Source organism: Copadichromis virginalis, linkage group LG9 (assembly GCF_057382275.1).
Source record: "Copadichromis virginalis isolate Kocher_CV1m ecotype Utaka linkage group LG9, C_Virginalis_male_GT1.1, whole genome shotgun sequence".
In the NCBI taxonomy this organism is placed as follows: Eukaryota; Metazoa; Chordata; class Actinopteri; order Cichliformes; family Cichlidae; genus Copadichromis; species Copadichromis virginalis.
Genome location: NC_140626.1, coordinates 11982386 through 11999293, shown reverse-complemented (window position 1 = coordinate 11999293; position 16908 = coordinate 11982386). Strand labels below are relative to the sequence as shown.

At 39.1% G+C, this 16908-nt stretch overlaps 2 protein-coding genes across 3 annotated transcripts in view; one reads left to right on the top strand and one right to left on the bottom strand.

The window, feature by feature from the left end:
• The window catches only part of abca4a (ATP-binding cassette, sub-family A (ABC1), member 4a), a 36157-nt gene extending 34995 nt beyond the window's left edge, over positions 1-1162 (top strand). The window contains exon 50 of the mRNA XM_085468872.1: positions 145-1162. Within this exon, the coding sequence (XP_085324998.1) occupies positions 145-264 (120 nt within the window). The 3' untranslated portion in view covers positions 265-1162. The remainder of the gene's footprint in view (positions 1-144) is intronic.
• tecrl2a (trans-2,3-enoyl-CoA reductase-like 2a) lies at positions 710-11158 on the bottom strand. 2 transcript variants are annotated; one of them, XM_085467762.1, is made up of 13 exons: positions 10944-11158; positions 7920-7970; positions 7688-7739; positions 7100-7144; positions 3720-3823; positions 3515-3630; positions 3233-3338; positions 2811-2883; positions 2683-2726; positions 2555-2612; positions 2349-2437; positions 2204-2249; positions 710-2064 (listed from the first exon to the last, which is right to left on the bottom strand). In XM_085467762.1, the coding sequence occupies exons 1-13, from the start codon at positions 10965-10967 to the stop codon at positions 1937-1939; spliced, it is 936 nt and encodes a 311-aa protein (XP_085323888.1). In that variant the 5' UTR covers positions 10968-11158; the 3' UTR covers positions 710-1936. The 2 variants fall into 2 exon arrangements, with proteins under 2 accessions (XP_085323888.1, XP_085323887.1); XM_085467761.1 differs by lacking the exons at positions 7688-7739; positions 7920-7970; positions 10944-11158 and having other exon boundaries at positions 7100-7356.
• Positions 11159-16908: the final 5750 nt, after the last annotated feature.

The following is a 16908-nucleotide window of genomic DNA, read 5'->3' as shown; positions in this document are numbered from 1 at the left end:
ATCTATTTCATTATGTTGCAAGACTTTGCACGTCGGTCATATTTTAACCTCCTTTTGCATTTTGTGCCTTGGCTCCTAATTTTATGGCGTATGTCAACCTGCTGCTTTAATCAAATCTTTGTTTTTGTTTCTTTGTCCCTGCAGGTGTTTGTGAATTTTGCCAAGCAGCAGTCAAGAGAGGATGAAAGTATTGTATTGCATCCAAAAGCTGCTGGAGCCCAGCGATATATTGATACCACACCCATCAAGTCTTTGGGGAGGTGAACTTAATTTAATGAGCTCAGCTGGAAGAGATAATTTTTATGTCATTGGCAGCCAGTGTTCAAAGTCCTATTGATGTGTGTACTTTGAGGGGACTGAAAGCTAGTCGGCATAATCGGGGCCACCTTTTGATTTGAGACAGTCTGCAGAAAAATCCCTCCCAACCCAACAGACACCAGTGACAGGCGCATCATTTTTTGGATGCCAACAGAGGATGAACTTTTGGTTTCCAACTTTTGCGGAAAAGAAGTCCTTTGTGTTTTAAATCCACGTTTGATGGAGTCTTTTGAATGTTGCAGTCGATCTGTTGCATCTTCTAACCTCACAGCGCAGCCTGTGAAGAAGTCGATCCCTTAAACTGATTTCACTCGTGGCAAAAGTGCATGCTGCTCGATTTTGCTTCTCCAGTAAACAATGTTAGCGGGCTTTGACTTTTTGGAAAATGTGGAGCATTTCTGTGCCTGCCTGCTATTTGTTCCACGTTCTGCTCACCTTTTAGGCCTTTAACTGATGAAATATGAAAAAAACAACCTGTAAAGAAAGCATAGATTGTTTATATATATATTTTTGCTTCAGATGCCAAGCAAGATTCACTTTCACTGCCTTCTTTAGATATGTGGAGTAAGGGCTCAGAGAAGCAAAGGCTTAGCACCTTATTGATGCAGTATTACTCGAAGCATCATGAGATTTATTGGTGATCTGTGTAATACAGCTCATAATCATTACAAAATCCTTCTTGCGCTGTTAAATACATTTCATTAATATGATCTCTTCATGCCATTCATTTTTAATTTTTGCGCTTTGTCCTCATGATTTGTTTGCAGCACCTAGTGTCATTAGAAGATGATGACGTGTTTCTGTGAGGCAGAGTATAATAAATAATGAAGTGCGTTTTCTTTAAGATGTGGACCTTTATTCAGACCTTGCATTCACTTTTATAACCAAAAAAAGAACAGTTTTAACCTGAGATTAGGCAATATAGGCTTGAGAACTGCAGCACTTATCACTGACTACCTGATAAAGTCTCTGTACATTAACGTCAGTACAGTTTGCACTTCTCTGGAGAAAACTATCTGAGATAAGCATTAGAAGGGCTTAACTTTAGCGTGATTAAACACCTGCTTTATCAGCGTTCCTCCTGAGAGCTTAAAAGTGATGTCGCACTCTTAAATGGATGCTGTGACATTTCAAATTTCTTCGTTTGCTTCCGCAGGCACTTTATGATGAGGATGAGGATGCTCAATTTCTTTCACTTACATGTAACTAGAAAACTTTCATCTCGTAATAAAAAGCAACAACGTATGCTAACAAACCAATATGCAGTCAGCACTCCTCGCTGGTTTCTCAAACACTCCTTAATATTCTGAAAGAATCAAACATAGAAAATCCAAATGTTAAAGCGTAGCTAATATGACAGGAAGAACTCTGAGTTTTATCACAATGCTAAATCAACCTCTGAGAAAGAAATCCAATCTTCTGTTGATATTAAACACTGCTATTATTGCTGACTTTAAAGGTTTCCGGCATGTTTTTTTAAAGCCTTAAACACGTAAACAGCCACATTATTGCTCTGTTTCCTCCTAGTTCGGCTCATTCATTTGTAGACAAAATTGCATAGTAGCAGCAGCAGCAGACTTCTTTGTTTCTTTGTATGAGGTTCATGCTTTAAGCCTTATCAAAGAATCAGAGGTATAATAGCCACTCGGAGACTGGGATAGTCCTTGAATTCCCTGATGTAGGCTCTGTGCTTTCCTTTGGCCCAGATGGTCATCTGAATAAACCCCAGTAATGTGTAAAATGCCACTGAAAGACAAAATATACAACATGTGGGGATAACCAAGAGGACTATGCAGGCTTTCTCATCAACCATACAGTTCCACAATGGATTATATTTATGGACATGCTCACTTGGTGACAGCAAAAGGTGAAAGGAAGCTCATACCTGGCAGACACTGGGTCATGATAGAAAAGCTCACCCAAGCTCCAACCTACAGTGTATGTCCAGTGTGCAAGCAGAAAGTGAGATTATGCTCAAGCATGAATGAAAATGTAATGCTAGATAAACCGTTCTGAATGCTGCGTGTTACCTCGTATGTGTAGTTTGGGCAGGATACAAAGAAGAAAAGCCAGGTGAAGGGGTTCTTATTTGGCATAGGAAATCTTCTACCCTTGGGTCCTGCAAAGATAATTCGTCCAGTGAACGGATTACATATGTATAATTTCATTTTACAGTATTTGAATTGATGGGTGACCCTGCTTCATCCATGAATGTTAACAAAGCTCAGCGACTCACCATCTCCCCTGAGCTTATTCAGAGTCAAGTGAATGGAGAAGTTGCCCATTTCACACATCTAGAGCAGAAATAAACAAATCAGGAGTCTGTATATGTGATATGCCATGTGTAATTATTAGTATACGTACCACAAATAGAATTAGTGCATAGTTGACTTGCAGTTCTCCGTATGCTGTGGAGAAAGACAGTTTGGCTTTGATATGATGAAAATACAGGAGAAAAACATGTTGTATGTGGCATACTCGGACTGACTTACATGGAGGCGTATAGAGAGGGTGGTTGATATAGTAAGCCAACCATGCTGAAAACCCCCAGTAATAGGCACAATTCTGAAAGACGAAATGAGCACATACATAAATACTTAATGTGAAAATGATCAGTGAAGTTCCAGTCCTCACAAAGATACTGTGTAGAGACTGCAAGTTGTATTCTGCATTGCCAAACGAAGCTTTGTTTAGCTTTATTATGACATTCATGAATTATAGTGCATTCAAGGACCTTGTGTGGATGGGCATTGGAAACTGGCAGTGGTACGTGCTACATGCTTGTAGCTATAAATAAACATTAAAACATGAAAAAACAAAAACTGGTGCAGGACAGTAAAAATGAGGCCACACACTGTGAAAGAGAGGAGCTTATTATCAGAGGCTCTCCTCTTTAACTTTAGACGTACCTCACCTTGACTATAGTCCTGAGAGGCATGGTCCCATGTGAGAAGCGATGCACAAAGATTGTCTCTATCAGCCTCTTCGTGTAGTGGAAGGTATGACAGACGCAGGCCAGTCTGAGAGAGAGAGCCGAGGGATAAGACTGGCTTCTGGCAACAGGTCATTCTCTTGCATAGTACATGTATACGTATATATAATAGTTAGAATAGCATGTTTTCATCATAGAACAATTTTAATTTAGCCGTGGCCTGTCGTAATTTGTGCTGTAGTTGATATTTCATTTTCAACGTACGTGACAACAGGGTGGGGGCTGGAACTAAGTGCATATCTGTTTGAGTAAATGTAGGGTATTCGAAAATAGAAGAGGAGGTAGCTCAGAAGGGGCCCGATATACTCTGCAAGAAACACCTGAAAACAGAAGAAAAGATGACTTTCTTTTTTAATGTGTCACAGATTAAAAAAAACAACTGCCAATATGCCTGTTGAATTAATCGTACCATAGTCCAGCCTAATTGTGGACCAAGATCTTTGAAATACATGGTGGCAGTGGTTCCCACTGGTAGATTCTGTAAGATTTCATCATCTCTGAGTGATTTTCCCTCTGTATAAGAACAAAAACAACCTTTAGGCAAACAAATCCATCTGGAAAAATACCAACAAACATTTTTACTATTCAACAGAGATCATCGCCTCTAGAATGTGGGCTTGAGAAATGGACAAAACAGCAGAAATCTTCATAGTGACACAGGCAGCGCTGTGCAGAGTTTCAGGTTTTCAGCACACGTTCTCTCTACCTGCAAGCTCCAGGGGGCACGGCCACAGATAATTTGCTCTACTAATTGGGCAGCATTTTTAGAATATCCTGAGGGGCAACTGACCCAAATAGATTTGAACCAAAGTTCTCTTGTCTAATTCTTAGCAGCCAGGTAGATCCCAGATATTCAAGACTAAAGCCTTCCAACATCATACATCAGGTTAGGCTGTATTTGCCTTTACAGCTTTAATTTGGGCTGAAATGGATGGAGCAGTGATGCATATTAAATGGTCTTTAAAACAATAAAGGAGAAATGGACAAAAGATTTCATAGTGGAAGCAGCACGCTGAAATGTATTAATGGTTCACTGCTCACTGAAGTACAGGATGGGTGTAAAGATAAATATGCCAGAACTTATTGGATAAACTTTTATCAATAGCAAATGATCCTATATTCAACCAAGGATATTTTTAGGGTTAGGAGGTGGCATATCAGAATCAGAATCAGAATCAGAAAGGGGTTTATTGCCAAATGTTGAGCAGGTTTACAACATTAGGAAATTGCTGCGGTGCTTCAGTGCAAACATAGTGTCATAAATAGCACTTAAATAGACATGAAAAAATAAAAGTAGGGATAAGAATTAAAAGTGCTACGTAAAAAGATATGTGCATGAGATATACATGAGATATATACATGAGAATAAGAATTAAGAGTGCTACGTTGAAAGATATATACATGAGTGCAGGTGGTGATCAGTGCCAAACATGGAATGATGCAGTGACACAGCGTAGGGTCATGTGTTAGTGGCGGGGACAGTCATATGGTTATTGTTCATGTGTCCAACAGCAGAGGGGAAGAAACTGTTCTTATGGCGAGAGGTTCTGGTGTGAATGGACCGGAGCCTCCTGCCTGAGGGGAGCAGGGGAGCAGGTCAAACAGATATCATCAGTTGTCTGCATTAGTCTGTTTGATTAATCAAATTTTTTGCTTGACAAACACTAGACAGCGTGCACCTGCAGAGGTTTAGTTTGTATTTATTTCATTTACATCAGGTTAGATTCAATGGTGAATCTGAATTAGCCATGAGTGTGGCTGAAAGAGCACAGCATAGAGCGCAGCATAAAGTGCTGTGTGAAAAAACTGAATGTGGCTTGTAGTGTAAAGCACTTTGAGTGGTCAGCAACACTACAAAAGTGCTTTGGGGACTGAAGATGTGTGATCCTCTTTATGCATTCTGGATGCATTCTGGATGCATCCAACTGTAGGTTATCACAAACCTTTTACCTCTGACCTCTTTCTGATGGACTTTAGCTCTCCATCAAGTCAGGAGCACACCTGAAAATACTGAACTGACAGCACCAAAGATACATTTAGAAGTCAGGTGTAGGCTTACTTTCAGAACTGTAACTAGGAACTGTGTTCCTCACACGTACTTTTCTTTCTATACTAACATAAACCTTCTCTGCCATGGAGGTGATGTTTTTGGTAGTGATTATGTGGGTGTGATTCTGTCTGCAAACATGATAGCTCAAAAAGGTTTCAATTAATGTGTGTGGGGTAGCATAACATAAGCAGCATGGAAAGTGATAGGAAGACGGCATCTGCAGACTGTTCAAGCTTCTTTTAAGTGTTCTTAATTTTCCCCCTCCCACATACCTGTTTTACACATAGGACCTGCACAAAGGAACACACAAGTATAACCAAACTACATAAACAAATGAAAGATTCAAATCAACTAATGATGAAGTGACATTTAGCTTTGAGAACATTTGCACTGCTGTAATGAGTATAACCAATACTACCACAAACAGACCCGGGATAGTATGCAGAGGTGAGGTTACATGCGCTGTGTTTACATTAAAGCATTATGATTAGATAACAGAACACAAAATAACAATATATGCAAGTAACAAATGGTAAATGAATTCAGTCCTAGCCACTTTGTCACAATGTGATAAAACTTTTTACTGGTGTAGAGCGGGGTCGTATTAACAATCCACTAAAATGTATCTTATATCCAATGAGGTCATCTGAAGTCTTCATGGTCAACTTAATGACTAATTAGTCAGGAAAGTGACAAAAAACCATAGAACTTATGCCTTTTCCTTAAAAAATGCTTTTGCCTTTGTTTGTACTGAAAACATTTAGAACATCATATCAATGTGGGGGATTCTAAATATCACATTATAATTATCACATTATAATTTGGATCTAAATATTATTCACATTTGACCTCTGACCTCACTTTTACGTTTCAAGTCTGCCTATCTGTCAAGTTGACCTCCAAATGTGTTACATTTTTAATGAAAGTATAATATTATACAGTAAGCTTGAGTTATTCATGTCCAGTTATTTACAAATCAATACTTGTAAATAAAGTAAATATCTGCTATGCTTCCCTTATCTGATTTTTATTGCACTACAAACTTCTTAAATATATATTTTTTAAAAAAAATCAAAGAAACCAAAGTATTATATACAAAATTATTCCCTTAAAAGTAAGTAGCGCCCACAGAGTGAGCTTCTTTGGAAGATGTTTGTGCTCTCACAGTGCTTCTTGTTTAAAGCTTTGACTTTATTGTGGCATCCAATTTTGCATGTGTATCTAAAAGTTTATGGCCTGGAAAGTACAACACAATCTCAGACCAAACATTTCTACGTTCCAGTTTTTGTTGATTTATTGCAAAACCCAAATTCACAGCTTGATTCAAATGTACTGAGCTAGACATACAGTATTTAAGTCCCACCCCAGTTTTGTAAGTGTAGCATTGCAAAACAGGGTGATGGATACAGACCAATACAGCCGTATCTATGAATAAATGAGTTTTAACTAAAATCAAGAGTATTTGTAGAGATGTTGGCCTTTACGACGAAAAAAGATCTCATACTTATCTATACGGGTACTTGTGGGTAATGATGTCCAAATATTTTAGACAGTTTGAAACTTGAACTGAGTAACCAGTCTTGACACTTTGGGGCCACATTGCCTTCTGTAGTGTTTAATGCTATAAAACACACACACACACACACACACACACACACACACACACACACACACACACACACACACACACACACACACACACACACAAAAAATGCTAGATTTACAACACAGCCACTTACTTGGATCAAGCTTCAGGGCCTGTCTTGCTGGATACCAGTGAGGATCTGTGCCGATCAAACGAGCACGTATGCACACACAAACACAGTCGCAGTGTTGGACATAGCTGGCCCAAAAATAATTGATCACAATGGAATAACGTTGAGCTCTGCTACTCTGATAGATGCCGATGGCCTTGGGCTCAGCAGACATTTGGTAACGTTTCTGACCAGACACATGCTGATGACAGAAGCACTGTGGGCTTCAGAGAAGTAAATAAAAAATTGTTTTTTAGAAGGACAGCTCTCTGGTGAAGAGATTTAATAGGAGGAACTGTAAGATTTTTCATTCAGAGATAGTGTAATAATGTTTTTTTATCCAATAACCACAAGTTGAAGGATTTGTTTACAGTAAACATGCAGTGAAAGATAATAAAGAACTAGGAGCACTGATCTTCTGTGTTTTATTGAATTATAGTGTAACTCAAGTCTTGTTCTATTTATTGACAGGGTTCTAGGTAACAGCAAGACTAACAAAATTACAGCCACATGTGCTTCTAACAAATCTAAACAGGCTCATTTGTGCGCTACATTACTATTATAGGCACTCACATGATTTGTGAAAAAGGCTCTTTATGTCTCCTACTGTCGAGTGGGGCTCCACCTTAATGCAACAGAAAGTTTACAGTCAGTATAAACTCAACTTTATGTCAGACTCAAGCACTAAATACAAAGCACTGTGTCAATGAGATTGAAAAGTCATTTTCATGTCCTTATTTATTCATAATTATAAACTTAAGACGTATCCTGGGGGCCTTTGAATTGTGTTAAAATGTCAGCATACCTTGTCTAGAAAACAAAGCTGCTCCCTTGTCTTGGCATCAAGAACTTCCACCTGAAGAAAGAAAATGAGGCACCTTTATAATGTATATAACCCACAGAGTAAAAGCCAGATTTAAGATTTCTTTTCAGCTTTGTTGATCACAGTAGCACAAGATTAAACTCTATTGCTACTTTTAGTTATATATTGCTTTCTTGCAGCTGTAAGGTAGACATTGTTGCACATGTAATCATCACTGTAAAAACACAATTTGAATAAAATATAAACGCCTCAAATAAAATGTGGTCACGTCTGCTCCTAAAATACCTACTGCAAAGTGTGTCCATTTGTCCTTAGTGATATGCTTTCTTGCACACATTTGTTTTCATCTTAATTAGACCATGTCAGCGGTGATGTATAGCATATGCAAGGAGGGTGGGTGGGTGGGCCCACAATTTGCTCTGAAAGCACTCCATACTGTGCTGCTCAGCAGAGCTGTCCTAGCTAAATAGGTTCCTTTACTGGACAGTGTAATAACCCGCTAATGGGTATCTGAAGATTTGCTGAGTGCACAGTCACAACAGAGGGAATGAGGATGAGGAAAAGCTCAACATAAAAGCCATCAGCCTCTTTGGATAGAGTGAATGAAGTTTTATAGGACATTTAATTCATACAGAGGTTTAAGTAAAAAGTTTAGCTGCAAACCTCAGTGTTCCATATATAAAATGATTATTTCACCCTTTCACTCTTTGCGATGTGTGAGGATGCTTGCGGGATCTGGAATCAAATCATGCTCATGTCTCAGCAAAGCGCATCGTGGGAGATGGGATTGTTTTGCTTTCCATCTGCCAGCTTTCCCAGCTGCATTCTGGTGGCACACGCTGATGTATTAGCATGCTGGTAAAGAGCATCACGGTGTCGTTGGGCTGCACACTGTGCACTCAGATGTGCCATGGCTTTGTAAAACCGATCATTAGGATTTCCTGTCCTCCTGTGCGGGCGGCAGTGCTGACAGCACAGGTTGTACAGAACATGCACATGCTTGCAGAGGCCTTGGGGATGCAGGGGAAATTTAAGTAAATGTTTAAATAAACACTTATTTTATGTTTGCTGGGTAAAATCTGAGAAACTGAGCTTGCCAGCTTTTTAATTAAAAAAAACAAACACATATTGTCTTTGGACTAATATAACTAACTGATAAAACTGGAGAAAACTCTCATCCATAATCTTCTTCGTCTTCTAGCTGTTCCCTTTAGGGGTCCCCACACCTGCTCATCTCCACCCTACCCTCCTCCATCTGCTCTGCTACATCCAGCCCTCTGCATGTCTTCCTTTATCCCTGTGGTCTTCCTCTTTTCCTCCTGCCTCGCAGCTCCATATTCAACACCCTTTGTCAAGTATATCCATTGTCCCTCCTCTGCATGTCCTTCTCTAACTTTGTTTCCAAACCGCTCAGCCTGAGCTGTCATGCTAATATTTTCCTTTCTAATCACAAATCTAATAATCTCTGGCACTTCCAACTTGGCCTCCTTTCTTTTTATTAGTGGTGCCATCTCCAAACAATATATCATAACAGGTTTCACCAGCATCTTTATACCTTCCCTTTCACTCTTGCTGCCATCCTTCTGCTACAAATCACTCCTCATACTTGTCACCACCCGCTCCACCTCACCTGCACGGTCTCCTTCACCTCTCATGTGCACTGTCTGTTGTTTTGGATGGCTGGTATTTAAACTCATTAACCTTTCACCACCTCTACTCTTCATAGCTTCACTGTTCAGTTTAGTTCAATTCAGTTTTATTTATATAGCACCAGTTCAACAAATCCCCTCAAGGCTACTGTTGTTGTGAGCTGTCTTCCTCCCATTCAAAAACATGTATTCTGTCTTGCTTCTACTGACTTTAATTCCTCATCTCTTCAGTGTATACCTCCACCTCTTCAGACACGTTTCCACCTGCCTCACAATCTCACTACAGATCAAAATGTGACCGGCAGACATCACAGTCCACAGACTCCTGCCTGACCTCATCTGTCAGCCTGTCCGTCACCAGTGCAAACAAGAAGGGGCTCAGAGCCAGTTTCACTTTGAACCCATCTGTCACTCCTAGCGCACACCTCGACACTATCTCGCTGTCTTCATAAATGTCCTGCATGACCCTCACATACTTTTAATTTTTTTAAGTTTTATAAGATAGACAGACTATCTAGACCATTTCTCTTTCAGTCAAGGACAGTAATTCACCTCTTAGTTTGTCTTAAATTTTTCACGTGTGTCTGACCCTGTACACTACACACAAATAGACACAAATTACAGTCCACGACTTAAATGGCTGTTTCATGAAGTTGAAAATGACGTTTCCTAAGTGAAGGATGAAGTACGTCTGAAAAGCCTCCAAGGCATCAAGGTAAAGATACTCTCTTAAATATTGTAGTGCCAATCTAATGGCAGCCTGAAGTTAAAGGAAAGTTAAACATTACGGCAAATGTGCCTCCATCCTGCAAAACCTCCTTTTTTCTTATATATCAGAAGTAGAGGATCAGTACCATTTTTAAAACTGTCCAGTCAGTGTGAAGGTGGATTTTCTGGCTGTCTTACTGTAAAGACTGGAAGCTTAACTATTTCCATATTTTCCACTGTGACTCAGTTTTTTCAATAACAGCTTCTGAGAGCATGGCACACTTCCCAGAGCATGTTGTAATTAGCTCGAGTTCATAGGCCTGCTGCACTTACAGCAAATTACTTGTCTGCTTCTTCATTAAAGCTTGTCAGGCCCTTAAGCCAAAACTGAAGGCTACAGAAAAATCATAGAAACACCACCAGCTTTGAGCTTATCTGGACAATAAACTTGGACTTTATAAACTTTCCGATCCCTTTAGAACAACATGTAATATTTTCAGCCTTGTTAAGTTTTCCCCAAATTTGGCTGCACCTCTTATCACTCTGTAGAGTCCTTTGGTCAAGTGCCTTTCAGTAACTCACTCTATCAGGAAGTGGCAGTTGCCCGTGTCATTTATTCAAGTAGCAGTAAAACTGTGCATTGGCTTACCTCAAAGAAGGTGGTCCGGCTCATGGCGGTGGCTTATTTTTGATATGTCCTCTGTGCACACGGTGAAAGAATGGCCTTAACTATTAGTATGAGCAAACAAAACACATGCACAGATCCCTCTCACACATGCAGGAATTGCTCCTCTCCTTTCAAAGACAAACCCTGTACTGACCCTTATTCTTCCGAGTCTTCACCACGCTCTCCCTCTCTGTCTCTCTCACCCTTCCTCTCTTTATCCGTGATAGTGCTGGGAACACAGAATCACTAGAGGCACTGTAGAGATCCTGCTCGTGGTCTTACTCTTGATTTTCTTTTCTCCAACTTCCTCCTCCCCCCACCTCCCTCTGTCTCTCACTCTGTTTTTTCCCTGTTTGTTAAAGTATCTTTGGAGAACACTCTTGGCTCATAAGTCTGTGTTGGCTCATGTGGCCACTGGAAACTGAGATGCTCAAGGAGTGGAGTATGCACAAGAACAGTAGTGTTTCAAAAATACACAAGATGGCACAAAACTTTAAATTCTCCTGTGGATAAAATGGTCTGCTGCAGTGGCTAAGAGTGCAGAAATGGAAGAGCAAGAAATAACTATAACTCCCTTGTGAAAAGAAATACTGATGAAAAATGTCAGTTCATTTGAGATATTTGAGACTTCATTAATCTAAATGTAAGTCTTAAAATGCAATATTGAGCTGTGCCACAAGAAGAGGACAAAAGTAGATTATTATGGAGTCACACTGTAATCACTTTTAATTGAGTGCATGTAGTTCACACATTCTGGTGAAAAACTGTCTTCAGCGTGAAGTCATCCTCACAGTTGAATCCTGTCAGAGTGAAACCTTTAACACTTTGAAAGTGTTTTGTTGTTTCCAAAAGTATCTTTGAATTCTAAGGTCTCTCCACCTGAATATTTTGTGAGGTTTTACTTTATGGTTTCTTATAAAGCGTTACATTCTTTCTGGTAACACCTGCAATGAAAAGAATCCAAATTGAATATGACTAAAAGAAGTTTGTCGTAATAGCAACAACAAATTTTTACAAGGATAAAAGATGTTTTCACAGAATATTTTTCTGCTGATTGTCCACACACTCCTGAGGCGGCTCTATATGCTGTATGCACAACACATATGCTACGTTTACACAACTGAGGTCCATAATAAATGAATGGACTGGTGCTTCCATAGTGTTTTTCTATACTAACTTTTTTCTACACTTAAGCACTTTGTCTATCATTCACACGGACAATAACAGTCATTGGGACAACTCGGAGTACAGTATCTTGCCCAAAGATGCAGACTGTTTTTGGGTTCACTTACCCCTCCTGCACAGCCTTGGTGAGACATTTTGAGTTTGCATTGCCTGCTTAGTAAGTTATTTTTTTCTAACCTGCTTTTTTTTTTTAGTAGTTTTTCCACATGCACTTACTCAGCATTTTCTCCAGTTGTCCCCTTCAAAGGTAGATTCAGACACAAAAAACAAGTTGAGAACATCTCCTCACTTCTGTTGTTGTGATACTTGAGGGGGATTTGGTTTGTGGGATTGAAAGGCTATTGGATGCTAAACCAGACTCTAAAGGCCTCAGTCAAAATGATTATTCACTGTACAGTATAAGACTTGGTATCTGTATTTGTATTTGTACAGCCTCTTACTCCCTGAGCAGGTATACAGAAATGAATAACCTTTGTAATTTGATAATACCACGTGGCACATATGTTATTTAACTTTTTCTAACTATATTAATCATAAATCTAGGATGTTTCACAGATCCAAAATCAATCAGTGTTGTCAAATTAAAACTCATATACCTATATCCGTGGACATAAAGGTTCAGTAGCTATCAGCACTGTTTGCATCTTCTTGCTTTCTCCTTGATGCCGTGCTTCACTGAAAGTTTCAAATATCTAGAATGAAAATCTTTCTTAATCAAAGAAAGTGGAAGATTTTTTTCAGGCATCAACTTTCCTTAAATTATCTCGATAGTCTTAGATTATTTTTTTAAAGAACGCTCGAGCAACTTCCAAAGGAATGATGGATTCAGTCTATGCAGTGGTGTGCTGTTTGATTTTATTTGATGTGCTCATCACTTAAAAACATACACCAGCACTTTTTTTCAGGAATGTTCCCACTGATTGACTGCAAACTACTGATACTAATTACAGTTAATAAAAGGTTAACCAAGGTCAAGTATCACACTAACATGTAAAGCTGAATATATGTGCCAGGTGCTACTTGTACAGTAGTAGATACCTTATTAGAAAAATAACACATGACAACTTGAGGAATAATGTTTTAGGGAATTATATTGAACAGACTCCCACTTTGAGTTCCTTATACCATGTAGGATGAGACTGTCCTCTGCTGGTCAGTGTGGTCAGTATTTCTTGGTGACCCTACTGTGGCTGTTTATCTAGTTCTGCATGCTCCACAATCCCCAGCTGTTTTTGGACCACACATTAAACTTTAGATGCTAAACTGATGGCCAGTTAACAGGTTAGAGTTTGGTAGATACTTTCAAGGCAAACACATAATCTATCTTTATAAAAAACGCGCTCGGGATCATGTATTTTGCAATTCGCTAAAGGGGGAAATTATTAGAATTTGTTGTGACTTAATTATAGTGTAATATGCTTATCTTGGAGTTTAATGGGCAGTTTCGGATTCGCTGTTTAAAGCTTATTCATGGTAGCTGACTCCTATGTTAAAAAAAAAAATTCCAAGTCTACATCAGGTCCTGTCGCCTGCTGATCCCATGGGCCATTATTGATTTTTCCATCAGGCTGCGTCACCCTCTAACCTCCGAGAGCTCCGGCTCATTGTAGTTTGGGGCTCTTTTTTTTGTCGGGATGTGGAGTTTAGTAGGAAATGAGCTAGAGGCTATAGCTAAATGTAATCAGCTCACTGCTGGGTGAGGGGGTGTGATGGTGGCTGGCAGGATGTCTCCTTCACTTTCTCTGTCGAGACCTGAGGCGGCGACCCTCTGCAAGAAGACATCGTGTGTCCACGCAGTGCATGCACATGCATACCGCCAAGTCTATGACGTTTAATGCTGAAAAGAGAAAGCTTATCTGAGGCATAATATTGGACGTTTAGAGATTTGATAAGCCAGAGTGTCTCTCTCTATTGCTTTTTCCTAACAACAATCAAAATACTGTTTATTGTAGTGTTAAATTAGTACATGAGGTTCTTTTTCAATGTACATGAGATAAACTATTAATATCCTAACCCTGGCATGTTAGTGCTTGATGCCTCTAGCAGGAAATATTATAATGAATCTTTAATGCAGACCTAAAACTGTTATACCATCTTGGTGTTTTTGCATCATGGTTCATACATGAAATATCCTCATGAACCGCATGTCCCTTTTTGCAAAGTAACAGCGGAATAAAAACAAAACACTTCAGACGAGAGAAAAAGTCAGAGGACCCCTTCTTAGACTTCCACATATTTGCAGGAAACATTAACTATTCGGAACAGTTCTCCGCCCCCTACCTGAACTGAAGTCATCTATTTAGTGTTAGAGAAAGGTTGGAGGCCTGCAGCACTTCTCCCACCTGGCTCTCATGAGAGCCTCTTATGCTAGTGCTTCAAGGGTTACTGAGGCATGGGCTGGAATTCAAATAAGCATCTGGCATGTCTGATATATAGGGGTTTACTTTGCTTTAAACTGATGCATGCTAAAATTCATTTATTTATTAAATCTATAGCAGATACACTCTTGCAACCACCTCTTCACACTTCAGTGTGGCTGCTGCAAATTGTAATCTATAAACTAATCTACAGTTTAAAGGCAATATATTAGTTTATTAAGGTCTGCTGCACATTATTTGATCTTGTTCTCCAGTGAAACCGGTGTATCTCCAATAGGGGGAGATAGTGGCCTACCACTGGGTAGTACAGGTATCCTGCAGAATCAGTTTTTGAATGAAGCCAGGATCTCTTAAATTCTTAAACCACCTTCTGTTTGATCGTCTTTCTTAGATTCCGGTCTGTGTTGAGGAATCTAACTCATATGGGAGACTACTCAGCCAACCTATTGTTCCTCTTGATGTCTGAGAAGAGAAGTTCTGCTGGAGGTGGAAGTAAATCTTATAAAACTTAAAAAAAAATACAGACTAATTACATTTAACTTCCAGCGAGTTATATGAAGTTTGTCAACTTTAAAATTAAACCTGTAGAGTATAAAAGACAGTCAGCTAAACTTTTACCATTAAACCTTTTTTAAAAGAATACATTTTCCAATTTTATAGCACTCAGTATTTCTTTATTAATATAAATGATATGTGAGTTAAGAGCATATGGTGGTCGAGTTGACGACTAGTAATTCTGAGGTAAATGAAGGAGTTGAGCTGAAGTTATGAGCTATGCTCTGTGTTTTATTTCTATCAAATGAGTTTGAATTTGAAGTAGAATAGAAAATCATGAAGAATTAATCGTTTAGTTTTGGGTATGCTTTACCCAGAGCTGTTTCTGCAGCACAGTGGAAAAAAATTACTTTGATTTTTTTCCATTAGCAAAGACTCAAGTGAACTGAGAGAACACAAGTGACTGGGTGCACTAATTTCCAAGGCAAAAACAACCCTTTAATTTATTTTTAGAAAAACTAATGACTTGTTAAAAAGAAATAACGAGAATTCTGTGAAATGACCTTCATCAAAATCCATTTGTGTGGAAAATGGCACACTCCAGTCTCTCAGGTATGTCATTCACTACAACACAATCTCAGCTTGATTGATTTTTGTTCAGCCTACAAAACATATTGGTGATAAATATGAAGTTTCAAGTAGTTAGCTTGAAAGTGTTAGCTAAAAAGTGTAGAATACTAACAAGCTAGCTAACAAGCTAATTTGACCTGACACTGAGAGATTATGAAGGTAAAGGGGTTTTAGCCTTGATAAAACGTGTGATCTTTTGCATCTGTTAGTACTAATGATTATATTAATCACACTTTCCCCACTGCAAGTAAAAAAAGGAGCTTTTCTCATAGAAGTTGCTCCATCACTTTCATGCACAAACACGTAATTTTTTGCTAACCCTAACTCTGTAAGTCTTCAATGTGTTGACAATCAAGCCTGCAACAATGTCTGTTGTTAACAACGCTGATGCCTGCATCGCAGCAAAGATGAAGTAAATGTTTCACCACATAAACTGCAGATATGAGGCGCTCGTAAGGAGGGATGTCACTGCTGCTTTTCGTTGCCTTGTCAGTGCTACAGGGAAAAGATATTACCACTGCTGCGGAAGATATCCCGAGTAATCAGTCAACATATTACAATGTGTCACTGCAGCCTCACACATCATTGTTTTCATTAGTTTTACTCAAGTAACGTCATCTTCATTGTCCAGACAGATGGTAAAGCAGTCAGCTGCACTGGCAGCTATTATGAAAGTTCTATGGCAGCCTGTATACAGTAGAGGAGCCCTGGGGTCCTGTTTTTCCTCTGCTTGCATGAGATTTTTGGAGATCATGTTGTTTTGTTTGTCACTTCTCAGAGGAGTTATGCTTTTGGTTTGTGTTGCTGGCTGTGTGCGCACACGACTATTATTAACCTTAAGGTGTCAAGTAGTTACTACTGGATCCTTAACACTCATTTTGCTGGCTTTAAATTTTCCCCCTCTCTCTGTGACACACTACTGAAAGAGTTCAGTTTGCCACAAACACCAATCAGGAGGAGAATTAAGTTACTCTAACTCTCTCCATGTCTTATTGGGGTCTTGACTCAAATGTCTTTTTGAACATTAGAATGAACTTCAGCACATATCTGAGCATGCGCAGTGACAAATCCCCCAGCGACCTGTTTTTCTTTGTTTCACAGGGTAATACCATATTTTAAGTTTGGAATACATTATTCATCCTTTCTTTACATTTATGAACTTCAGTTCCAGTACCACGATTACATTTTTTAAATTTTTGTTATTTGTTACTTCAACTGCTTCATCCTCTGCACTTTTTTTTTTATCTTTCAAAATTCAC

Coding starts and splice junctions, on each gene's coding strand:
- tecrl2a (XM_085467761.1), bottom strand. CDS start 7,289: ATGTCTGCTGAGCCCAAGGCCATCGGCATCTATCAGAGTAGCAGAGCT. Junction 2,613..2,682: donor ATGCACTAATTCTATTTGTG/GTACGTATACTA, acceptor TTTCTGCTCTAG/ATGTGTGAAATGGGCAACTT. Junction 2,438..2,554: donor GAATAAGCTCAGGGGAGATG/GTGAGTCGCTGA, acceptor TTATCTTTGCAG/GACCCAAGGGTAGAAGATTT.